General features: G+C 37.1%; 1 protein-coding gene across 7 annotated transcripts in view; it reads right to left on the bottom strand.

Moving 5' to 3' along the window:
- LOC140161362 (cGMP-dependent 3',5'-cyclic phosphodiesterase-like) overlaps nt 1-22,021 on the bottom strand; it is a 294,091-nt gene extending 272,070 nt beyond the window's left edge. For all 7 annotated transcript variants that reach the window (XM_072184856.1, XM_072184859.1, XM_072184857.1 and 4 more), the window contains exon 1: nt 21,753-22,021. In XM_072184856.1, the coding sequence (XP_072040957.1) occupies nt 21,753-21,788 (36 nt within the window). In that variant the 5' untranslated portion in view covers nt 21,789-22,021. The remainder of the gene's footprint in view (nt 1-21,752) is intronic.
- Between the last annotated feature and the right edge of the window lie 5,718 nt (nt 22,022-27,739).

Here is a 27,739-nt window from a genome sequence, read left to right as displayed (position 1 = left end):
TACCCTGCGATAGAAAACAGTTTTGAATAAGATATGAATTTTTAAACAGAAGCAGAAAAGGAAATGAAAAAAAAGAAGAAAATAAACAAGAGAATCATTTCTGGGTCAAGTAGTCATCAGATTGCAGAAAGATGACACGTACATCATCATCATCAGTAGATAGCAAAATATAGCTGTCAAAAGACTGTCATATATGCTTCATCTTATTTGCAACTTTATTTCACAAATTATGACAAATAACCTATTATCAGCTACAGATACTGCCTTCATTTTTTTGCTAACATTTAATCAATTAAGAAAATTTTATAAAATTTCATTAAAATTTGTGGTAATTTATATTGAAAATTTATTAAAGCGTCCATTCTATCACCGCCCTCACTCTTGTTTGGTATTAATTCACACTTGTACGTAAATCGTCATCTATACCGAATAATGTAAAGCAGTAAAAACAAGCAGGCCATGGATCTAAAAGACATGACATGAATCATAGCAAACACCTAATCCTATACCCTCAATACATGTCTACATGGTCAGAGCCTGTGTATTTATACTTATTGTCAGTCTATCTATTCATCGGTTTTGATCTACCATGCAGCTGAATAATGATAGCTTTTCATTCCTGCGTTCTCGATTTTTCTCTCTTCATCGGGTAGCTGCTCTCGGGTGCTTGGCAATCTGATGTTTCTATTCAACTTCAGAAACAGTCCACTCCCGATGACATTTAGCAGCCGGGTAGGGTTTCGAAAGGTGTCAGGAAAGATGAATGTATGTATAGAAGAAGGATGGATGGAGTGAATCTAAAGACACAGTTGCATTGAACTAGCCATTGTGTTAAAGTATGTGAGACGGCTGCTTACGGCTTATGATGTCAAATCTGAGATGAAAAGGGACAACATGGCAACACAGTGTTACCACCTGTGAATGTGCTTACTGAATGTGCATTCATCAAAATTCCAAATTTATTTTCATAATGTGTCAAAATTTGAGAACAACTAAAATATTTTGTACTAAGATACTTTTAAAAGTTATATATCTATCTCTTCTCTTTTATTCTTCTCTTCTCTTTTCTCTCAATTTCTTTCTTTCTTTCTTTCTTTGCTTTCTTTCATTCATGCATTCATTGCAGTAATTTTGGTGATGCCCTTTTAACACCAAATACTTTGCTTGGACTATTTTCTTTAACCTTTTTTCAAATCTACAAATGTAAGCAGCCACAAGTTGTTTACTTTATTATATCTCTTTATATTTATAATCCACACTATATTATCTAAAGATGTCCCTGGGTATTTTGATTCTTTTTGCATACCATGGAAGATCATCTCTTTCTTCCACCCAATCATCAGATATTTTAATATTAAGTCAAGGACATCTTTAGACCTAATTTGGTATTACAAAAATAGTCAATAAAATTAAATAATGCTTACAATAAATTACTACTCCCATTACAAATACATGCAATGCACTAGAAGCACATTCATACATGTACAGAAGAGCATGAACTGTATGGTGTGAATATACAGGAGAGAATGAAAAAAAGTCTGTTTTTAATTCTGTTTTTAAGGCTTTGTGGTCACAATTCACAACTTTAGTCTTCCAAAACTTATAAAACTGAATTAACTTCTTTTCACCCATATGACAACAGAATGCACATCTCTTTTGATATCATTTCTTTTTATCAAATAAATGTGAAGCAATAATTAAGTAATACCACTTATTATGTTTGGTCATCATACATGTAGTTGGCACTATAATGTAATTGAGTGTATTTTCTTCTTCCTTTTCACACACCAACTACCACTCAAATTGGTTTATTTGTTTCCTAAGATGCTCCAATCATGTTTGTCAATTTAAAAACAAAATCAAATTAAAAATTAAAATATAATTACAACATTTTGTGTAAACATGGCAATGCATCTCACAATGGACCAAGTTTATTTAAAAACAAGAAATGCCTTTAAAAAGACAACGCCATGGATGAAGATCACATTTCATCATTTTGCATTGACAAGTACTTGGAATGCGAGTAATTTTGTGTGTGTAGCTGTAGCACAACCAACCGGCCGGGAAATATCGCTACCACCAATGACATATAGTAGGTAATTCTCAAGAAGTTTCATGTTGAAAGCTAGATCTACACTAATTCATACTTATAACAAAGGGATCAATGGAAATTACATCCACCGAGTTTCGCAACAATCTACGCCCTTAAGAATGTTTGCTGCCTGAGGGTGATCATAAACAATTCATGAAAATCCAAATATATATGAAGTACTTAGATGTAGGCATGTTCATATTCTGGGACATGTATACATGTATGTACATATTATTATGAAGAGTGTAGATACAAAACGTGATATATGCCATTTTCAAACTGTTTGTGTTAAAATTAAAAGATCACCAACATATATCTTCCCTCATGCTAGCTTTATTGAAATTGACACCCTACTTCAAATAAATCCAACATTTATTTTTGAAACTATGATTTAAAAAACAGCACATAAAAAATATGTTCTTTATATTTGACAAGTTATAAATTTGCCTTTAGGCAACAAAAAAAGCCCCCTGTTCTACGGGCGGACGGACCTTTCAAATAGAATCGGTTGATCAGGCGTGGTTTTTTTTTCCTGGAGGCTAAAATTACCCGAAAATTTCAAAAATCTGGCAAATCTTGAAAAAATCTTAAGATTTTTTGCAGACATATTTTCTAAACATTTTCAGCCAAAATTAATAAATTTTGGCCCCAAAATGGCTGATTTTACATCATTTTGCAAAATTTTAAAAAAATTGGGGGGGGGGTCAATTGGGCTGTAGAACAGGGGTTTTTTCATCTCAAATTGAGAAGAATTATTTCTTCTTGCATGTGAACTCTTCCTAATCATGTACAGCTTAAAATGTGATACTTGAGAGCATCATCTAAACTATGCATGTTCAATTTTCCTTTCCACATGACAATTTAGTAAGCCAAGATGAACAGGTCATATTATTCAATGTGTATTTAATTGATTTGAGTAAATATAAACCCCCATATGTCACTCAAAACTTGTTTACTACCTGCGGTCATAGTCCGCCAGTTCAAATAGCCAGCATTTCCATGCCATATATTACCATGACAGTATTTAGAAGAGAGCAATTTCACACCAATCATGCCAATGGGACTTGGTAAATATCAACTCCTCAGTTCTTTTTTTCCCTATCTCATATATGGACTATGGAGTGATGATGGTCATTGCCTAGTAATAAAGGGACATTAAGGGCCGGTTTCTCGAAGCATGGCTAATGGCAGGTCAGGCTTCCTAAGCCATCAGGTTTAAGCCCAATTAATCCCATACAAGAGCTTACAATTTCACATCACATATCACCTAGAATGATAAATCAATAAAATATATCCATATTGGTAGGGCTAGCCTACTGGCTTAGGAAGCCTAACCACTAGCCAAGCTTTGAGAAATCGGACCTAAGAGATTTTGAAATTTTAGCACAAAATTTGTTTTATGGTGACCCAATATGACATTAATACATTATATTAGACTTTTGATGTTTTATGGTGAGCTGGAAAGGGTGGCTGGGAGCATACATTATGCACTTTGGGACTGAGTGGCTACACTATTGTGCCTGAAATAAGCTGATAACAAGATATCATACTAGATACAATTTAAACCTCTGCTTATATCTTTCAAACAAGAGGTTGAACCATTCTAACCAACAACAAACAACAAAACATGAAAAATACTTAAAATGTTGGCATTGTAGAGCACAAAATAGGCAACTTAAAAAATCATTAACAGAATAAATATGTTGCATCAAAATTTACAACATTCTTTATCCAAAATACACTTAAATGAAAACAAACTACTTTGTACTTTTTTTTTGGAGTACAAATGTATGATTGACTACATAGTAATGTTTAAAAAAATGCAAACTCTCATCAACCACCATCATCTAAACTATGTGTGTTCAATTTTCCTTTCCACATGACAATTTACTAGGCCTGGCATTTTCGGGTAATTTTGTACCCGGGTACCCGGCGCATTTTTCGGGCGGGTAACCGGGTACCCGAAATTGCTAAAAAAAAAATTAAAAAATTTTTTTTTTTTTTTTTTTACCTAAATGCTAGGATCATTCATGGTTGACCTAAAAAAAAAAAAAAAAATTCAAGATGTTTTGTATTTTTAAAATGAAAATTGATACTTTGTATTCATGTCATACTCTATTAATGATTTCAAAATGCATTCAAATTCAATGCATTTTGAAATCATTAATAGACTTTTTTTTTTTTTGTGAATTTGGTACCGGGCAGGGTATTTCCTGCCCGGTAATGTAATCTCGGCGGGTACCCGCTAGCCCGCCGAAAATGCCAGCCTTACAATTTACCAAGCCAAGATGATCAGGTCATATTATTCAATGTGTATTTAATTGATTTGAGTAAATATAAACCCCCATATGTCACTCAAAACTTGTTTACTACCTGCAGTAAGGAAATAGTCCACCAGTTCAAATAGCCAACATTTCCATGCCCTATGTTGATGTGACATGCAATTTCACACCAATCATGCCAATGGCACTTGGTATATATCGACTCCAGAGTATCTCTTTTTCCCATCTCACTGTGGAGTGATGTTGGTAATTGCCCCTTAAAGGGACATTCAGAGATTTTAAAATTTTAGCACAAAATTGTTTAATGGTGACACTATAGACCACTTGACATCATTGTTTATCAACAAAGGCGAGGGACTCGTCTATCGATATGCTCGAACGAACCGCTACACTGTTCAATTGCTTTCTTGTACTATATGAAATGTGGTGAGGATTTAAAATCCTGAGCAAACTACGATGAGTACGCACACTGCAGGGCAAAGAACAATGGAAATTGCCATAATTCGCGCGCATACTGCCGGGCAATGACGTCACATGTCAAGTGGGTTATAGTTTTTAACTGAAAGCGCCCAAATTTGGTACAATTCAATTCACTTAGTCATACATCTAAAAGCATGAGAGTTTCCACAAATGAAGTAAATGGTGCAAACTGCAAAGTTTATTTTAAGATGACGTGGACTCGGAAGCATTTTGAGATATATATAAAACTCTCAAATTATAAGAGGTCTAACCAACAAGAAACAAAAAAATACCCCAAACATGAAAAGTACTTTTAAGTACATGCTTACATGTACATTTAAAAAAATGTACATAGGCATGTATCCCGGGGCATATATATGTACAGCATAGAATGGGCCACTTAAAACCTCATTAACAAATATGTTGCATCAAAAGGAGAAACTTACAACATTCATTACACAACTACTTATCACTTTGTGGAGTATGAAAGTTTACAAAAGAGCAAACTATCACCAACCACCATCATGCACATTCAATTTTCATTTCCACATGACAATTTACCAAACCAAGTCATATTATTCAATGCATATTTGTGTTGATTTGAGTAAATATAAAGTAACCCACATATACTCAAGAACTGTATGTTGAAGACAGTTCAAAGCCAATTCTCATGATGAGAGAAATACATTTTTTTTAAACCAGATTTCACCAACTTTGACATTTTATCTATGCATTTTGTACATGTAAGAGGCCATGTTGGATTTATGCAACTTCTGATGATTTTTTGGCACCTTTTATGAGCAAAATAGGTCAAGTACCATTATTGAGGCTTATTGACCACAACCAAATTTATTTAAGACAGTCGGGGTGGGGCTGTGATCATACATTTTGTATCAGGGTAGAACTAGCTCTAGTTCCTCGGCTGGGATTGAGGCGTAGCGCCGAGATGTGCAGCGAGGCACGTAGCGCCGAGAAGTGAGGCGCGCAGCACCGAGGTGGATTTTGTAATGTCAGAGAGGGGTTGTCATGGTCCCATAGTATAGGACTGGTGGATTTTGTAATGTCAGAGAGGGGTTGTCATGGTCCCATACAGGCACTGAACAAGTGCTATATCAGGGGACTGGTTGGCTTCAATGTGCCCAAAATATGCTGATCACAAGATACTTGATCACATTATTATTATTATTATTATTTATTCTTTCTTTATTGAGGGTAATACTGCTTCAGTGACAAGCACTGCTTTTCAAGCAGGCCCTCATTGTATACATGTTATAGCAACAAAATATATTACGATATACAATATTTACAAAAATAGCATACATAATATACTAGTATTACAAATAAGTATAATGGTATCATCAAATACAAGAAAATTATAAATACCATGATTCAAAATACAGAAATACAATAATCATATTTATACAAAAAATAAGCAAGCAAATGAACAAAATGTAGATAAAGACAGGCCTAAATTTCTTTAATTTTTGACTGAAATTGGCCTAAAGTCATATTTTCCATCTGCGCTCTTACTGTCGGTGGCAAAGAATTCCATGCATAGGCTGCCCTGACGTGAAAAGTACGTTGACCTGAATTTGATTTAAATTTTGGAACAATCAATGTATTAGAAGTATGATTTCTAGTTATATGATTATGGTTATCATGAACAAAATCAAATTGAGAAGATAAGTATGATGGATATTCATTCTTTAAACATTTGAAAACAGTCATTAATAGAGTATTAAGAATCAAACATCTGCCTACATAGGCATAGATCCCGGGGGATGGGGGGAATAAATCCCCCCAATATTTTGCCAGGAGGGATGGTCCATACAATCATCCCCCAATGTTGATGCCTGTATGTGGGTTTCTGACCAAATTAACCTCATATTTGGCCAGTTTAGCCCCAAAAGTGCCAATTTTTTTGCGCTTTGCGCGAATATATTCCTCTTTTGCACTATATTTCATCATTTTAGCTTCAATATGGCAAAAAATTTTTCACGCGCGAACCAAAATCTATTTTGGTTACAAAAAGGTGCTGGATTCGATACTTCAAGATTCCCCCCCCCCTAATGCCAAAAAGAAATCTATGCCACTGTCTGCCTATATCTCTTAAATAAGAGGTTCAACCATTCTAACCAACAATAAAGACATTGTTTCAAATATAATTCACTCCGGTATAATGCATAGTTTGTGAATAAATTTCTCATTTTAATATTTGAGTTTGTTTGAGCTCTTATTTGATATTCAGTGCATGCCTAAAAGGTTTTCTTCCACTTCATGCCATAAAATAGCTGGAGCATAAAAATTCCAATTAATGCACATTTTATTACAGTAACCATGAAGACGCAGCAAGTCAGGGACTCCACAGCTGATCATGCAAAGAGAAAATGATCAAAATTTCTTTTTTTGCCATAGCTACTCCCATTTTACATAAATCTAAGTCCTGAGCATTATGAAGCTTGCATGCTTGCTTATCATAAACTAAGGTGATAGCGTGGAGTTTAAAGGGATCTATATACTCAAAATCCATCCAACTTATTAGTATTTTGATGGATTAGAGCCTATACTTTAAAATACATGACTGTCCTTACTACTAAATTCAACAAACTGTTTTCGTCATGTTTATTATATTCTTTAAATGAAATTCATAACCTCATGAATAATAATATACATGATGTGAAATCCAATCACAGATAATAACTTTTAAATACACAGACGCAAATGCAGGTTATTGAAAAAGAATAATGACTGTGGATGCGTTGCGGGATGTATTATGCATTCAAAGAATTCGGACGCTGACCGCCGTATTTGGACATCGCATGATTGCGCGCTAGTGTGATTAGTCACTAGCGGTATTTCCTTACTTGGCTATTCAACTTTTACAGGGAAAACAAAAGATACAGTTAAAATTGTATTTTGTTTTCAAATTTAAAAGATGAAAATGTGACGTAAATGGAATTTGAATTAAGTGAAAAGTGGCGGTTTTGAATGAGGTTTAAAATGACTTTGCATCAGTTATTTTCTTGTATTGTGAAATATTTAAACATTGTGCGTTGGACCTCGGAATATCCCCTCGGGCTGCGCCCCTAGGGATATTCCTCAGTTCCAAAGCACAATGTTTTGACATTTCACAATTCCCTCAAAACAACTGATGCGCAGTCATTAACCTTCAATTAAGCACCCCAAATAAATGGAAAGTGTGCCATGTATTCCGTTATGCATGGCGTATTCGGGGGAGTAATGCAACAAAATTTTATTGCGAACATTTTTCGGGGCCCCCCTTTACAGACCTCAAAAATTTCAGGGCCCCCCTTTTTGACATGAAAATTATGGGTCAACCCCATAGAAAAGCATATAAACTCAATTTTCCAGGAAAATTTGTGGTCATTTTTTTCAGGGCCCCCCCTTAGGAGGGTAAAAAATTTTCAGGTCACCCCTTTTTGCATCAGGTCCCCCCTTACAAGTGTTTGTAAAAGGTCCCTAAGGTCTGGCTTTCATTAACTGTTGTTTTCATTTAAGGATGTCAAAATTGAAATCTATTTTGCTGGCAAAATTACTTTAAATGGGGCAGTATTATGCAGCTACTACCTCCATGTGCAGAGTAGCATAAATGCCTGACCTTGGAAGACCATCCAGATGGTTTGTTCATAAGGCTATGCATAATGCATTTAAAGTTAGTTGGTACAAGGGCTTTTAAAAGCTTTGTACACTTGGTACACTTAGCAAAATGGATAACAGAGACTCTACAGACCCACTGTGCTTTAGACCTATATTGATGCATGCATGTACCGTATTCGTTCCAATAAGCGCCTATACCCCAATAACCACCCAACCAGGGTATTTTCAATTTACCATTAATATTGAAGTGACTGATAGACGTTGATACAGTGAAATAGCTTGAGGATTTGAAGTCCTGTGTAAACTTGCAATACATTTACTGTATCAGAAAAGCTAATAACATATTGGTCTAGATAACAAACGGCCCTTAAATTCGGTAAACCAGGTAAAAATAAGCGCCCACCCAAAATTATTTTGTAAAGCACCCTGGCGCTTATTGGAATGAATACAGTACATACTCAGGATTCAGGTAAAACTGTTCTGTATCTTGCAGAATTTGTATTATTCATCTTTCTTTAGTTGCTATAATTTGTTTGCGCAAAACATACGCTTAGTATGCTACGTGGACGCAACAGGTATGTTCGAGCTTGGTCAAAAATTACTTACCTGTACATCAGTAATTATTCAAAAAGTGTCTAAAAATCACATATATCGATGTGGCCTGACCATGTGTGGAATAGTGTACAGTACTTTGGGATTAACAGATCACTGAATGTCCCTTTAATCTAAGTCCAAATTTTCTCATCCTTTTAAATGCACATTGTGTTAAATCTTACCTTGAATTGTTTCAAAGGTTGTCAATCAAAACATGATCTTGACATTTAAAAGGGTATCAAAACAGTACAGATAATGCTCATTATTTTGTAAACATACACAAGGTATCTATGTCAACCAGATAACTACTATAGTACTATATTTGTGAAAATGTTTTGCTAAACATCAATATTCACACTTTTTATGCTCAAGGGTAACACAGCTACCACAAAAATAAAAATGTGTGAATATGTCTTTTATCTCATAGTAGTACATGATGATGTAGGTCTAGCTCAAATTGTGAATTTAAGAACAAGTGTAGTAGTTCAACATCTGCAATGGGTAATAGCCTACACACCAGAATTTGACAGTAGGGCCTATTCACTATTCAGTATTCTGATAATAAAGCTGCAATCAATTTGGAGGTATAATAAAGTTGTAATACATAGTATTACAGCACAATGCACTTTCTAAGTTTACGTAACATTATTACATTACAGTAAATAAACAAAATAGAGGATGGTGTGAGATTTTGATAAAATATCAATGCAAGGCAAATATTTTTCTCACTGACCCTGTCCAATATAAAATAAACAATTATTTATTAATTTTTATTTTTTGAGACAATTTGTATCTAAAGTGGGTTAACCCCAAACATTATTCTATCTAGGGCCTTTCAATCATTTCTGGCTCTCATCTCATCCTTAACCAGGATTGAAATACTGGCCTCATATTGGGATGTGGGGTCAAAGCCATTACCTAAGGTGGATATAGCTGTGATGAAATCAGCCCATCCCCCTTTAACGATGAAATTACTATTACAGAATGTACATGTAGCAGGGCCTGTGCTCTGTGGAACAATGGTGTGTGTAATGCGATCAGACGAAATCAAAGTGCATTTTTAATCGCCTTCCATTCAGCATATTTTTGCTGACAATTTCATCACAATACCTACAGTCATTAGTGTGGCTCAGAATAATAAAATAGGCCTACTTGTGACAAACAACTGATTATTAAAGTTTGATCACATCAAATATATGACAGAACAACAACAACAACAACAACAAATTCCCACCGGATCAATGAATGTCCAGGTTGATATCACCATGTTAAAGTTCAGCTTCTTTAGCCATGTTCAGACGAGCACAAACCTAGAGCCAGTGTCCATCCAAATCAGGACACACACAAAAAGCATACCTAAAGTGGACACACAACAAGTTCAACAACCGAGGTCCAGGGGTAGCGCTAGGTTGCTTTTTGGGGTCCCGGACCCACCAAAATAGAGTTCGGACCCCCTGTTTTTAAATTTTCTGCAAGTTCAGGGTTCCCTGCAGACCCCCAGTTTTTCAATCTAGCGCTATTGCAGACATACTATTTATGCTGCATTTGTGCAACTCGGACTCCCTACTTTTTAATTTTCTGCAAGTTCGAGGGTCCCTGCGGACACTGGAGTGTTTAGTTCTAGCGCTACCCCTGCCGAGGTCCTCGCCAAAGATAAATAACTATAATTCAGAAGCTCGCAAATAACATAAAAATATGTATCGTGCTGCATGTCCACGCTTGAGGGGTATAGGCAAGATCGCAGTTAAATATCAATAATGGGTTGCGTGTATTTCGGATTAGGTCCACAATATGGCAATTAAAACGGATGTGTGTACTCGGTTGGATCTATAGGATAAAGTTAGGTCCTCATTGAGGTCACTATTTCCTGTCTATCATGTGAGTAGGGGTGGTTTTGGCAGCTGAAACCAGGGCTCAAAATACATATGTATGGGCTAAGGGCAAAAATATTTGTCAATGGTAATAAATACATATATTTGCAAGGGTTACTCTAATAGAATCTATTCAAAATAACAATCAAACCTCTATGTTTCCTTAGACCTCAAGTGTCATACATACATCCAGTCCAGTCGTCGGTCAAGTTAACTTTGATATTCTGAGTTTCAGTGTGAACACCATTTATTATCACGTGCTTATTTTCAAGTAATCACTCATTTCCTTACCTGTCTCCTATTTACAAGGATATTGATGATAGTGACCTGAGAGTGATTGGCAGTACAGTTACAATGTACCTGCCAAATGTCATAGAAACAATTCCCAATATATATCCCAAAATTAAAGTCATCTTATTAAAAAATCCCAATTCCCCAATAGATCTATAATAATATTATTAGTTTTGAAACAAGAAAGATAAATTATACATCAATTGGGAATTATGAAACAGATTGACCTAGTTTGTAACTAAAATGTGTTTATAGCTGAAATTATCATTCTTTATCTAGCGTTGGTGTGTCAAGCCAATCAATCAATAAGTTCAATAAACCATCGCTTTTCCAAAAAATAAGTCACTTTTGACAGTTGAAAATATTTCTCAACCCCTTTGGGAGAGATGTTGCTTGTTACATAACTGCACTGACCAATTCATTGCTATCATCATAGACCATTTAAAACATGGTCTATGCTATCATTAATCGAGTGGATCTATTATTTTGCTCATTTTGTCAAGTCTATAATTAATAATCAACATCAATGGATGTCCTAAACATGTGGTTATTTTAATTTTAAATCAGTTTTCAAATCTGTTGTCTGCCATCGTAGTGTGATTATATTTTGATCAACCTTTAAGCACAATTTGCAAAAATATTAGGTTTTTGTTACTGCATGTATCAACTTGGCACACTTAGCGTAGGTGGCAAGTGCCGCACCCAACTGCATACATGTCTTTCTATCAATTAATCCACAATTGTTATTAGTTTAAACAAAGTATGTATTTAATGCAAAAGCAATTGAGCGTTTCATCAAATGTTACAATCACTAAGCAAATAAGTGTAAATTCAACCTAAGTAACACACACTCAAACATTTTTAAAATATTGATGTCAGCCTGTTTAAATACGGTTTTAATTCATTTACTTTCCCAGGTTAGTTTCTATTGCATATATATTGAAATATTTCCGATTCTCCTTCTAATGTAAAAGTGGACATTTTTGCATTATTATTTTTTTGTGATTTGTCAATTTTGAACTGTTTCCCTTGTTTTTAAATTTGTGATTCTAAGTTTCAGGTTGATATATGTATACACAAAAGGATACATGTATTTGCGCGTTATTATTTTCGCGATAGCAGCTAAGAACATGAAAGGCACGAAAATAAATGTAGCAGGAAAATTTCAACTTTTACAGTAATTCTTAGCATTTTGTTACCAAATTGTTTTTTTCCCTCAAATGATTTGGCAACTTGTCAATGCCTTTATTACCGATCACTTTAAACTGTCAATGTCAATTATGTACAAGCTGTCACTGCTAAGGAGCTGTAACTAGGTGAGTTAAAAAAAGGCGAGTTAAAGAAAAGCGAAGTTAAAAGGCGAGTTACCCCCACAGAGATTAGGTTTTTGTCAATTACCCCCACGATGTAAGCTAAAAGGCGAAGTTACGACAAAGCCATCAAGTCCCAGCGGCGCGTTACGACAACACCAACAAGTCCCACAAGTGAGTTACGACAACACCATCAAGTCCTGCAAGCGAGTTACAGCAATGCCGTCAAGTGAGTTACAGTATATTTTAGAATATTATAAATCGTAACTCGCCACTGAGACTTGCTGTAAAAATTTTAACTCGCTTAAATGGGACTTGTCGTAACTCGCCGGCAGGACTTGCTGTAAATCTTAACTCGCTGGCGGGACTTGTTGTAAAAATTTTAACTCGCTGGCGGGACTTGAAGTAAAAATCTTAACTCGCCGGTGGGACTTGCCGTAAAATTTTAACTCGCCGGCGGGACTTGTTGTATTCTCAGTAGGGGTCATTCTTTAATCTCTGCAGGGGGTAACTCGCCATTCTAACTCGCTTTCATCTAACTCTCCCATTTTTAACTCGCCATTTACCTGTCCCCACTGCTACTTATTTCATTCCCATATTATTTCCCTAAAGCTGAATTTATACTCCATTGCTGAGAGACAAGCGATTAGAATTTGACCAATGAGGCAGTGCACTTTTCACAACGCAACAAAAAGCACTCCACCTCATTGGCTAAAAAACAATCGCTATCTCGCAGTGATGTAGTATAAATTCAGCTTTAATACAGTACTAAAAGTAACATTTTAATAATACCACTTCCATTCATAATCACTAGCACCATTACTATACTGATAAATATTAGGATTTGGTGTCTCAATATCTGTGCACCAAAAACAGGTTTCTAATATATGATTTCAGCACTTCAAAGTGCACAATTGGACCAATTTGTGAGATTTTCAGCATTTTATGGTAAATTTAGGCTTAAAATCTGCTTTTTGACATGCTTTTTTGGAACATGACAATGTGACAAACATTAAGGACATCAAGTGATGCTGATACTTATTGTTTTGATTGAATTAATTCATTTCTAAAAGTTGATTATCAAGAAAAGTCAATCAATTTATAGCAAAATAATAAATCTGTTGAGTATGTGATGATTTGTCTACAGGTGCAGTTCATGTGACAAGCAACATTATGAGGGAGTTCAACTTTTTCAACTCGCAAAAACAGTACAGTAACAGTAAGTGCTAGGCATCAATCAATTGCAAAAGCGGCTGAGTATAAATATAGCTTCAAGGTAAAAATTGATGTTTTTAACAAAGTTTTGAAAATTTTTCCTTTTCAGTGCAGTTTTAGTAAAATCATTATTTTATAGAACAAAATTCAACATTTGTGATTGATTTCTATACAAAATACCGAAAATCAGTAGGTACTGTATCGCATACATGGAGTCGAAAGCTTTGCTTTGTTTTTTCCAAAGTTTTTAATTTCAGAACCCCACATTATAATGCCAAGAAAAATATTTTTGAAACATTTGGTTTTATTTTTAATGCAAGTAGCTCTTTAAAACTGAGAATAAACTGATAAAATGGTTCAGGACTGTAATAATCATGAAAAAATTTTAATGTACAATTTAAATATCTCACTTTGCAGTTTATATTAAAATGAAAATTTTGTGTAAAAATATTTGGTTTAAATTAAAATGACAGCAGTAACACAACAAAAACTGCACAACACAATGGCTGTTCAATTTAACTTCTACAGTGCTATTTCTGATTATGCATACAAAACAGTCTCTCTCTCTATAATAATAAAGTGAGAAATATTGCAATTTTTGTTTAATAAACCATTTATTTGCCTCAACACGCACAAGAATCAAACTACATGTAGATGGGATTTTATTGCGGTACGACTACAATATATCTTATGAAAGATGCTTCTTACATGTACACCGACCATGCTTTTAATAAGTACCTGCATGTATCATGGCATGTAACCATTATTAGGTGTCAGTGGAAGCATCCTGGAGAAACATTCATTGCATGATTTAGGTCAAGATCTGTTTGATGCAGTTGTTTTGATTGTGAATATACCATGAATGTGATGAATTGATAATTTTAAGTTGAAACAAGATACATTCATTTCTCTCGCCATCTTTTTCAATAAATTAAATGTTATTGTAAAAATCATAAATAACCCTCCCAAGAAAAAGCAGATTAGATTTAAAACAGAAATATCACAGGAAAACAAAAAATATTGCTAGTATAATGAAACCATTGTTTTATATTTTGTTTTTTGTTTGTTAGCTTGCTTGTTGTTGTTTTTTATTTATTTATTTATTTTATTTTTTTAAATATTATTATTTATTGACAGCTTAAAATACTGTGTTTTAAATAAAAGTGTTAGTATCACAATAACTTACTATCACATACATGTCTACAGAATCTAAATTATTTTTATAAGGGGCATTTCCAGATGAAGAACGATTTGAGAAATTGCAAAACAAACGACAAGTCCCCATGCATTGTGGGGCCCGTCATAGCTTACACATGTCCTACATATATTTCCATTAGAAAGTGGTATATAAAAATATTATAAAAAATGGTAAAATCACTAAACAAAGAGTGTTTTTCCCCTGAAAATATCGCAAATGATGCAAAAGGGGGTGTTCAAAGTTTGCAAATGTGCATGCCGACCCGCGCAGATACGATATACGGAGTAGAGTGACCGGGCTGTTGACTGCATGAAAAGTTTAAATGACATTTGACCTTCTTATGACCCGGGAATTATAAAGTACAGTATCTGAACTTGTCCATGTTTGCAGTCGCCCTTGACAGCAAAATTATGCAATGTATCCAGCAATCTTTTGATTAATAGTGTGCGACTGTTTCCATTCAGCATGCAATTTGTATGTGGCAATTATGTGTGCGCAGACTGCGCACTAAGCACCTTAGAGGCAAATACCTTTGTAATGCTCAAGTTTAAAATATTATTGTTAATTTCATGGTTTGCCGATAAGTGCCGGAGGTACCCATTTCAGTTTCCCTCCATGTGTAACAATTACATCCATGGTAATATCATGGCAGATGGAGTTATACTTTAAGGTTAAATGCAATTGATTTTCAAGGCTTGATTCCAGAGGGGCGTAAGTTAATAATGGAAACAGCCATGCAGAAAAGAATGAACTCACGCGTACAATAGTGTATCAATCTGAACTACTACGGGACGGGGCCACGGACAAACCGCGGCTCGTGTGTTGCAGGGATAGGGAAGGGGCGACCATGATAGGACCATATGGGCTGATGGGGGGTGATTGTGGGCAGCCGTTTTCGGCAATTTTCCTTTGGATTTTCTAAATTTTCTATTTTTTAAATTATCCTGGGTGATATAGGTCGTGAAATAAATCAATGCTTCTATAGGCTATAATAGGCCTAGTATGCCTATTTATACCCTGATTATGCAATATATAGGCCTACAACAATAACTACAACAACAGTAACAAAACCAACAACCAATATTTTGTTAATCTAATTTGTGAAAATATATTCATAGGCCGCGCCTATTAGACTAGTATAGCCTAAAAATTCCTGAATTATATAATGAAAAAAAAAGCGGGCAAAAACAATCAATCGCTGCAGTCAGAAAGAAAGAAACGAACAAGAAAAAAGAAAAAAGTGAGAGAAAAATAAAATAAAATAGATGGAATGGACCACATAGGGACTCGAACACGTACCAAAGTTTTCCAGCTCAAAACTATAGTATTAATATAGTCGAACGTGAGTCCAGCGCGCTAACCGATTGAGCTACTGAGTGACCTGTGAAATCGATTGATCTCAAACTGATTATTATGTAATAGTGCATACCAGGCTCTTATGATAAACAATCTCATCACCGCTGTAAATGTCGGAGGTATCGATGGCGAAAAACCTCGATTTTTGCAAAAGTAGCTTAAATTTGGAGTGAAATTCAAATGGTAAAGGAATCGACATACTTTTGAGAAATAATGTAGGCAGTTAGAAATCAAAATTAACGTTCCCCAATCCAGATATCGATAATGTAACATAACAGTGTTTTGTGGTACAAGATTCTCAAAAATTGTTCCCAAAAACGGGCTAATAAAAATTAATCGGTACTGTATTTGGTTCTTCCCCATGGCAACATTATTTCTTTGGTCGATTTGTAGTACAATACAAAAAAAGGAGAAAACAATCACTCGGCGTGATTTTATACGGAGCGAATATTTGAAAAAAACTGCATGGAGCGTGTTTTTGATCTTGTGAACATGGTGCGTAAAAATGATTTAAACGAAGGATTTTTAAACGGATTCTAAAAATTTGTATAAACACACAAAAATAATGTTTTACATCCATGCACCAACATTTGACTCACTGCGATATTTGATTGCTGAGAAAACGCGGTTTTAGAGAACAACTTTATACGTCTTTTATCGTTTTTTATCGTTTCTTCGTGTAACCTTAAGTATGGACTAAAGTTTAATCTCTTCAGTGGATTCACACACTGTATAAAATATTGTATTTAAATAGGCCTATAACTACATGTAACTAATTAATGCATTATGTGTAGCTTCAATTATCAGGGCAAGATCCAGAGTATTTTATAATTGGTTCTTCGGGCCAATGTCCCCAAGTTTATTTTGTGTAAGGCCTACTCAAATGAATTCTTTGATTGCATTGATCGGAAGTGTATATGTACACACCACTTCTATACCAATTACTAATTTGTTGACTTGAAACAACCTTTGAGTGAAGATAATTTTACTGGACTGTGCCAGGTAAGTATACCACCAAATCATTATCATTGATCTTGGACATGTTAGAGGTCAGTGTTTCTTATCCATGGCAAGAATTATTTCCTGGTTTTGTAAAGTTTTAAATTCTATTTATTTAGTATTGACTATGTTCCTACATTATTCATCAGGCTTTGCCGTTTAAAATTTACAGCTGGGAGCTTTTAATCGCTCTCCTTAAGTGCTACAGGAGAGCACTAGAAGAGTATTTTTACTGTACTGTATGACTGTATACATGTATATGTGGTTATTATTGTTACACCCCAAACTAAGCAAGCAATAAAAGCTCTCCTCAGCTTTATTTGAGAGGAGTGATGGGGAGCAATCGCTCTAGCTCTCCTCAATCGGCAACGCCTGATTCATACATTTGCACCATTATAATCTCTGGTTCTATGATGGTTGGACCTATTCAAACTGCTGTCCAGCAATTTCACTGTAAAAGTGGAGATTTTTGTAGTACATTATTTTTTGCACTTTTTACACTCACAGCAGCTACTGCAGAAATAAAAACACAAATATATGTTCTTTTATAATGTATTTGTCTACATGTAAGAAAATGCACAATGAATCTAAAAACAAGTGTTCAAAATTGGCAAACCACAAAAATTTACAAATAACCACTATGTACAGTAATTGAATCAGATTAATCATTTATAATACCATATTTACTCTGATATTTATTGAGCTGATAGGACTCCATAAGTTAGAAAAATCTAAATAAACAAATGAAACCAATCCATCTTGATACAAGCTTCATGTTCTGTGTCCCTCTATAGGAGGCCAAACTGTGCCCAGAAACCATGGCCAGATCTAATTTTATATCATGAATACTGGATACATGTGCAATATCCTGATCATTTTAAAAATGCTGAATTTATCGCTCTAGACTACAGGTATGTAAAATCAATAATTGTTTATTGACCTTATTCCATACTAACAAGTCTTGAGCATTACACAGCTATATGGTTTTCAAAATGAATAAACTGGCTGTCCTTATGACTGGCATGTGCTTACAAACTGATGCATAATTGCTGTATAAATGAGTCTATTTCTAATCTAATTTGCCTGCACTTGTGCCTGAAATGCATACATGTGCATCTGCATTCTAGAAATTGCATTTCAATGAGCACTATAGCTTCCTTACTGTTATGTTACATTGTATACTGGGTTTAAACACATTGCAAGTTTGCATTGCGTTGTTGGTCAGCATGTCTTTCAGCCAGAGCAAAATGTAGATGTTGCCATGTACTCATCAACTGCTCTGGTTCCAGAAGTGGGTAAGTGCAATAGCTGCCATGTGTATATGGGCACAATATATACTGTGTGTAAATTGCCAAATGTTCATGGCAGCTTTTACACTTGCCCACTTCTAGCACTGAGCATTCAACATGTTGGATAGCGAATAAAACATTAAGGGCTGGGGTATGAACGTTTGGACAGTATTTATTGTGGGACATTAGAGCACATCAGACATATCGAATTACATTCTGAATACGAAGAATGTCATTCTGATATCAAATAATTTTGATTTTTGAAATTCGCAATGTAATACACATTTTATGGCAAATCATTAAAATTGATATTTTGATATTTAACAGTACTTGAAGTAAACTTTATAAATCTGATGATTTATACTTTAAGTGTATGTAGATGGGATGAAAAGCCGACGATCAATTGAAAATTTTGAGCTTTAGTATTGAAGATATGGATTTTTTTTCCCAAAACACCAAAAAAATTGGTCTTTTTGGGAAAAAAATCCATATCTTTAATATGAAAGGTCAAAATTTTCAATTGACCGTCGGCTTTTCCTCCCTGCTACATACACTTTAAGAATATATCATTAGATTTATATAATTTACTTCGAGGACTGTTATATATCGAAAATTTGAAAAAGATCAAATTTTTATAATTTGTCATAAAATTTGTATATATTGTGATTTTCAAAAATTAAAATTATTTGATATCAGAAAGACATGCTTCAGATTCAGAATGCAATTCGATAGGTCTGAGGTGCTCTCATGTCCCACAAAAAATACTATCGAAACGCAATAAACGCTCATTTTAGATCCCTTAAGTACCAAAACTCATATCTCAAATCAGGGATGGGAAAGTGGGGAAAACCTTTTTAGTAACATTCTCCATTTGAAGGCAAAGCTCTCCAAAATACAAACAAATCTGTAAAGATGGGGTGTTTATAGTTTCCGTCCAAGAGAAACATTCACAACAGCATGGTAACACTGAGGTCATTTAGTATGTAAAATTAAAAATGTCAAATAAAAACATAAAATTTACATTTCCCACAATTTGTCAAGTTTTTTGGTTTTTTTGGGTGCATTGTGGGTCAAAGTAACCCCTAGCAGCAGGGCCGTAGCAAGGTTGAAAAATGTGGGGCGGCCATCACAAATGTGGGGCGGCCAAATTACAAATATATGCCCAAATTGAAATAAAGATAAAGAAAAACATAACAAATTTCTCAAAAAGAGGGCGGCCATGGCATCCCCGGTCGCCCCGCTTGCTACGGCCCTGCCTAGCAGTACCCCTCTCCAGGAAATAAGTCTTGCATTGTTGGGTTGTAATAAGCTACTTTGCTATAAGGTAACAACAATGTTGTTTAAAAATAAAGCTGGGGAAACAAAGTAGGGTCTGCACTCTGCATCTGACTTTATAGTTTCTCACTGGCCCTCCTAGCCAGTGAAATTGTAAAGCTACTGGCCCAGATTTCTAATTTTCTAATATTTCCTACATGTAAACTTGCCATTTCCTCTTTGAGTGACAACCAAGTCAAATTATTATTGTTGGCAAATTTATGTACTCGTCTGCAAATTGCAATGTGTCATATAAATATGTGTGTTCCTGGTTGCAGGAGACGTTGAATTGCAATATCATTCCCACTTGCAGATTTGCGCAGCGAGTGAAAGAAAATTCGGGTCAACAATTTAACAATTTCGTTAAATGCCGCCCTCCATGTCTTCTGGAGCATGCCTGGATGATGATTTGATCTAATGACCTTCCATGCAAGCACCCTATTGGTTAGTCCAAATAATCAGTCCCTGAATAAAATATTCATTTGCTGACATGATCTGTTCTGAACTGTTTCCACTGGATATCTTGATGGCAAACTGGACAATAGAAGCACATGGTCCAACTTCACAGAGGTCTTTTTAATCCCTATTCATGTTGTGTGAATCACTTGTGGACCATCCTGATGATACTTGAGTGTTTGGACAACCGGAACAGTTTTGACAGGTCTTTTGTCTACCTATCTGTTTGTAAACAGACAAGGATGTCAAAATTGTCATCCTCCCTGAATAGGCAAGTAACAAGGGTTGTACACCCACTTGGTATTTCTGTATTTCTGGTATTGGAGAAAATTACATTGCAAACCAGGAAGTGAACCGGTAGCCTATGAACCTAAGTTCATAGTTTCATCATTTGATTTTGGTGCGAATTTTAAGCTTGCGGTACGGTAGGCTACATGTACACTATAAACGATTTTCCAGGAATTATTGTAATAAAAATGATCTCTAAATAAGCTTAAATAAATGGCCCCTTTTTGAAAATTTCAAGGCCCAGGGGCATTTATTAGAGAACATGTATGGTCCATGCTGTCAACTTTTTGGAATTGCTTGCCTTGGTGTGACAGTGAGACACTGTCGAACAGCAGCGTACAGTACTTATTTTTTCGACTACAATGTTCATTTTGACCCGTGATTATTTGAGCCACAGCACAGGGCTTGAGAATCTAAAAATTGTGTGTGGTGGGGGGGGGGGGAGACAACCACTTTATCATAATATGAAATATATGATGTGTGAGATTTTACTCATTTGACATTATTTTCATTTTGCAGTATATGCAGTTGCCAGCTAGTGCATGCCTGCATGGTATCATAGATTCATACCATGTTATGATCATCACTGACCATAAGCCTATTGAGTATTGTTGCAGCAGTAGCACATTTTTATTTCATGAATTTACTATGCCATGTCATGATGAATTCTGAGCTTTGCATTTATATATTGTACTTCCTAGTTCCTGCTTGGCCTTGGAAACAAGTAGCACGGACCACGGTACAAACTGTACTATACTTAGGCCTAGTAATTGTACAGTGCACTGTACAAACAATACCGGTACCAATAAAATAACCCAGCGATCACGGCGATATGTGCAATGTGTAGCAGTGCCGGCTTCATGGCTTGGTAAACACGGTGGTATCAATGAGCTTATTAAAAGTTATATGCAAGCATTATTGTATTTATTGATCATCTTGATCCACGTACAAAATGATGCACAGAAAAATAAAAGTAGTGTCAGCTGTACAAGCTGTCAAGAAGCTGATTTTATAGTACGGTCTGCACTGGTCTAGAAGAAATAAAATGTTATGTATGGGTCATCCCCACATTCCTCCACACATTTTGATACAAGGTCATTTATGATTTATAAACACTCACCTGAACAGCTTCTTCGGAGAGACTTTCCTGGGCCATATTCCGATTGTTCACAGAGAATTTTTCCCTGAAAAAAAGAAAACAGGGATGCAATCAGTCGCCCAATAGTTGAGGCCATCTTGTCAATACTCCGGTTTCACGCGTGTCTGTTACCAACCGGAGGAAAGTGAACTAAAGAGCAAGAGAAGAAAACTGCAGCAGAAGAACGTGTGCTGCCTCCATAATACATATCCATGCATACAAAACGTAAACACATTGACGTAATGACAGAATCGAATCGAGATCGCGGGCTCAATTTGAGTAGAGCTGGGTTGCCAGTTGTTCAACACAGCTTGGGAAAAACATGGAGCTTTAAAATATAAATTAGCTCCATGGGGGAAAATGATACGAAAATATTTTTATTTTGTTCTTTATTATCTTTTTTATTTAATAAATAATAATAATCTTTTATTCAGGGAAAAATTTCAAAAAATAATAGAGAACATTTTTCCCCATTTCCTTAGCTTTGTTTTCTTGCTTTGCTTTGCTTGCCTTTCATCTTTGATTTTACTTATAGCCTTTCGTTTTGCTTTGCTTTAGTCTAAAGTTTCGGCCTATAGCTTTGCTCTGTTAATCTTTGGTTTTGCCTTGCCTTGAATCTTGAATCAGAGGCAGAATCTGTTCTGCCTCTGCTTTTCTGCCATGTTGTCAAATTTGTAACCCTCGCGGCGTTCTCCGTTTCCATGACAACGGTCACACATTTAAGAAATGTTGTCATTTTTTACCCGAAAATGTCACATTTTCACTATGGGCCTAGCCTCTTGTAGTCCCGATAGGGATATCAAATTCACGCCTATAGTCTCTAAACGGTTATCAAATTTTCTGATTCCATGCCCGTATTTTATTTTCTGTAATTTTTGACCTTTTGACTTTCAAAATAATCTAGGCCTATTAAGCCTCCAGCCATCCAGCATACTTTCCTGTCGCTTGCCGCTGCTGCAAGCGGCAGGGCGTTTCAACCAATGACAAGCCTTGATTGTGTCCGTTTGTCTGCAATACGCGTGCGCCACTCCGCTCAGCGGCAAGCGGCAGGGTAGTATGAAACCAGCATTAGGCCTAGGCCTAGGCCTACTAGGCGGTTACCCGTTTGGCGGTTCTCGGCTGGGCACGATTACATGGCTGATTATGACGGTACCCACCAAGTTTCATGTCCATCTGACAATTTTCACCTGACAATTTTTACTTATTTGACCTCATATGACCCCTCACCCCTGGTGACCCCTAACTTACCTTCCCAAAATTTGGTTCGAAATGGTGCCCCACCAAGTAGTTTCATGCACATCCGACAGTTTTTACTAAATTGACCTCAGATGACCCCTGGTGACCCCGAAATGACCTTCAAAAAATTTGGCTCTAAATGTTGACTGTAGGCCTACCCACCAAGTTTTATGCCCATACGACAGTAGGCCTATTTACTAATTTGACCTCAGCTGACCCCTGGATGACCTTGGATGACCCCGAAATGACCTTCCAAAAATTTGGCTCTAAATGTTGACTAGGCCTATAATAGGCCTACCCCGGCCCCCCAACTCAACCCGAAATTGGCAACCATGAGAGTTAGGCCTACCAAAAAGCGCGGAAAAGGGGTAATTTTTTTACCAGTAGCAAGGACCGCCGAGGGGATATTTAAGTTGGATTGTCTGTGAAATTTGACTGTGAAATCAGCAAAATAGGGGGTATTTAATTTGCACTGTCTGCGAAATTTGGAAAAAGGGGTAGGCCTACTTGAGAAAATCTAGTAATTTTTTGGCAATATTTAGTGTCTTTGAAAAATGGGTGTTTGAAATTCTAGTCATTGAAAACCACAAAAAAAGGGGCTGTTTTTGGCCAAATTTTGTCCTCGTTTTTGTATGAAAATTTAAAAGGGGGTTAATTTGATGAAAATCATTGCAAAAGGGGGTGTTTGAAAGATTTGGTAACTCTCATGGTTGCCAACTTTTGTGTTGAGTTGGGGGGCCGGGAGGCCTACCTATCAAGTTTCATGCCCATACGACAGTTTTAAGTTATTTGACCTAAGATGACCCCTTGGTGACCCCGGATGACTCCAAAATGACCTTCAAAAATTTGGCTCTAAATGTTGACTGTAGGCCTACCCACCAAGTTTACATGGTGGGTAGGCCTACTGGTAGGGCCTACAGTCAACATTTAGAGCAAAATTTTGGGAAGGTCATTTAGGGGTCACCAAGGGTCATATGAGGTCAAATAAGTACAAACTGTCGGATGGGCATGAAACTAATTGGTGGGTACAGTCACCATTTCGAGCCAAATTTTGGGAAGGTCATTTAGGGGTCACCAGGGGTCATACATTGAAAACTGAAAACCCACCCATCGATATACCAAAATTGCTGAAAATGTACCCCCCCCCCTCTAAACCGTGGCACCTTCCTGTAACCTTTAAACAAACAGGAAGACCCCCCCCCCTCCGGGCACATGGTATAAGCCAGAAATTCAGAGGTATTGAGAACAGGGTAAAGGGTACTGAGGCTTATGGGTCCCGGGGATGGACTTATAGGGTTTCTAGGGATGTCGTTATATAGGGATACCAGGGATGGGGTAAAGAGTACGGGAGACAACACTAGGTATATCGAGGATGGGGTTAGAATACCAAGGATATGTTTAGGGGTGACCATGAAAGAAGTTATGTGTACCAATGACAGGGTAAAGGTTACCAAAGGTCCCAGGGACAACAGTTTAGGGGTTTCAGGGATTAGATTAGGGGTATCAGCAATGGCGTTTGGGGTACCATAGACTTGCTCCAAGTCCTCAGGCTTTCTATAGACTGATGCATTTTTCTATCAATTGTTCATTTTATCCATGAAACCTATTTTAAAACCATGGCCACACAACATGCACAGAACATCATCCAGCCATGCCTTCTGCTAAAACTGGAGGGAATGTCCTTGTGTGAGAATAGTGTGAGAATACCCTGTCTGGATAAAACTTGACAAGGCCTTGACAAGGAACTTGAAGGCCTTGACAAGGAACAGTGTGAGAATACCCTGTCTCTTGTATACAGTGTGCTTGATGCTATTGTAAGTAGCCAGTAGGGATTTCCAGGTTAGATCAGGGAAGGCAGACCATGGTCAGACACATGAACCCTCAGGCCCCTCTGTGGCCACAACCTGCATGATTTGGAAATACTTCAGAAAAAACATTGATCTATAAGCAATATAGGCCTTTTATAGTCAATTGGGTATTTAAAGGTTTCATGTTCAATTTCGAGCAAAAGTAAAGTAATTTTTAAAAAAGGAAGAAAGAAGAGGAAAAAGGCAGAAGCCTTGAATCAAGGCTAGGGTACCAAGGACAGGGTTAGGGGTTCCGGGGATGGGGTTAGGGGTTCCAGGAATGGAGAGAGTCCCATTGTGGGTGTTAGGGGACCCAGGGATAGGGTTAGGGGTGCTAGGGATGGAGTTAAGGATCCCAGGGTTTGGATAATGGGTACCGGGGACATTTAGTTGTACTGAGGAAGGGACTAGGGTACTGAGGACAGAGTAAAGGGTACAACGGGTTGTGGGTCCCGGTGAAGGGGTTTGGGGTTTCAGGAATGACCGGTCATGGGTTCGAGGAATGTGGTTAGAGGTCACATGGTCGTACTAAGTATTTGAGGTCCCATGCAGGTGGTGGTCGCCATGCATTCTCTAAATTCAGTAAATTTTCATCGTCAACCGTGTAAATGAATGGGACTATTTGAAATTTTAAAACGCTTGAAATATCACAAACAAATAGGCCTATGTTATATAATAAATAATATAAATTCAAGCTAAAACCGTTGGGGTTCGATAATGAACCCCACACAACTAACCGAGTATATGGAAAATGCCATACGGCCGGGCAGTTTCACAAGTTGCCGGCTCTATCATGCCACTCGCCGCCTGGTCCCATGGATATTATATGGGTACTGGGAATTAAAGTTAGGGGTCACCGGGTTGGGGTAATAGGTACCAGGAACAGCGGAAGGGGTGCCGGGCATTGGGTAAGGGGAACCGGATGTGGGGTAACAGGTGCCAAAGATGGGATTAGGGTCCCAGGGGTGGATCATGGATCTTGGGGACAGAGTTAGATTCCAGGAATAGAGATGAGTCCCAAAGTTGGTGTTAGAGGTCCCAGAGAATAGGGTACGGGTAATGGGGATTGAGTTATGTGGCCCAGTATACCAGGAAAGGGGTAAGGGTTCCGGACATTGCAAGGGAACCGTATGTGTGGTTACAGGTACCAAAGATGGGATTAGGGTCCCAAGAACAGGTCGGGTCTCGAGGACAGAGTTACAGGTTCTAGGCCTATGGAGTTATAGGTCCCATTGATCTTAGGGGTCCCGGGGATAGGGTTAGAGGTACTGGTGATGGAGTTCATGGGGTTCCAGGTTTGGCATTAGGAGTCCCAGGTATGACGTTAGTGGTACCGACGACCTTATCAATATTTTGTAAGCGCTCTCTAGCAAAGTCATAGTTCATTAAATTTACAACCGCATGACAAAACAAGCGAAAATAGTAACTGTTTGCACAAGATTTGCAATTCAAAGAGATTGGCCACTAATAGTATGTGGCCAATATAAGTGTGCTCTTTCGTTTAATGACATAAAATTTGAAAAAATATTGTAAGGAACACTTGAGGTTAATAAAACCTACATTTTGGTCAAAAATGTGCTTGGATAGGTAGTTTTCAACAGATTAACAACATTCGCCTTGCTATAACATTGAATTGCGTTATCTGTTGACCTAATGTAAAAAACGTGTTTTTAGGGGGAAGTGTTATACGTTCGATACAAAAAAATTCTGACAAAAAAATTGTGATTGGCAAAAATCAATCACAGATGTTTATTTTCCACTCGATCTCACACAGCTCTTATGATGCTATGCACTCAGCCGTGTAGTATATTCAGCGTGGAGACTAAACTTGCTGTGCTGGAAAGGGGTGTGTACTCGGGTGTCGAGGTGAAAACTGTGCGTAGATGCATTTATAAGAGAATTGTTTTTGTAGTCAAACCTTTTCATATAAAGTATTGGAGTAGGAGACTTAGGATACAAAGGATGTGGTTAGGGTTTAAGGATGGGGTTATGGGCTGGCTGGTCCCGAGTACATCAAACTTAGTCGAAACATATCAGGTTATGGACCACTGGGCAGTGGATTATGGGTCCCGGCGCGGTGTTGTGTTTAAGGGTCCCATGGATGGGTCTAGGGGTCAAAGGGATGGGATGAGGATAGATACGTTTCTGTAGTGTTTTCCATTTTTAGAGCGTGCTATTAAAAAGTACCCCATAAATGTGTGCCAAAATTGCTTCCCCCCCTCTCTGCCTGCCAAAAATTGCTTGCCCTCCCCCTCTCGGCTTGCCACCCCCTCAATTTTACCCTCCCTCAGGGCAGCCCCTAACCCCGGGCCCCTAACATCTATCTCCGTACCCGAATGCCCCTACCCTTACCCTCCTCGGTTCGCATTACCCCCGTAATTATTGCACAGCCCCTTATAGGGTTTACAGGTATCAGAGTACGGTGTACATTTAGCAGGGTACAGGGTTATGAGTTAGGGTATCGAGCTAGGGGTATCGGGGTACAGATTCGGATTACGGGTTAAGGTATGGGTATGGGCTCCATTTTGAAAATGGCCGTCTTCTGCTGCATCTGGAATTTTTTGTAAACATGCATACCCTGAGGGCACTTAACACAAATTACCATACGAGTATGTTCCCCCGGAAAGACCCCCCTTTGGGATTTCGCTGCTCCGAAAGACCCCCTATATTTGACCAAAATAGAGCTCCAAAAGACCCTTGATTTTGATCATTTCAGCTCTAAAAGGAGAACCAGAAAGCCAAGAAAGACCCCTGATTTTGACTATTCGCAGCTCCAAAAGTACCAATTTTACTTGTTCCAGCTCCAAAAGACCCCCTTTTACCGATACGCCATCAGCTCCCAAAGACCCACCACCTCAAAATTCTGGGGGAACATACCCACCAAAT

This window comes from Amphiura filiformis, chromosome 9 (genome assembly GCF_039555335.1).
Source record: "Amphiura filiformis chromosome 9, Afil_fr2py, whole genome shotgun sequence".
Taxonomy (NCBI): Eukaryota; Metazoa; Echinodermata; class Ophiuroidea; order Amphilepidida; family Amphiuridae; genus Amphiura; species Amphiura filiformis.
Note: the sequence above shows the minus strand (reverse complement) of the source record. Positions and strands in the feature narration are given on the sequence as shown.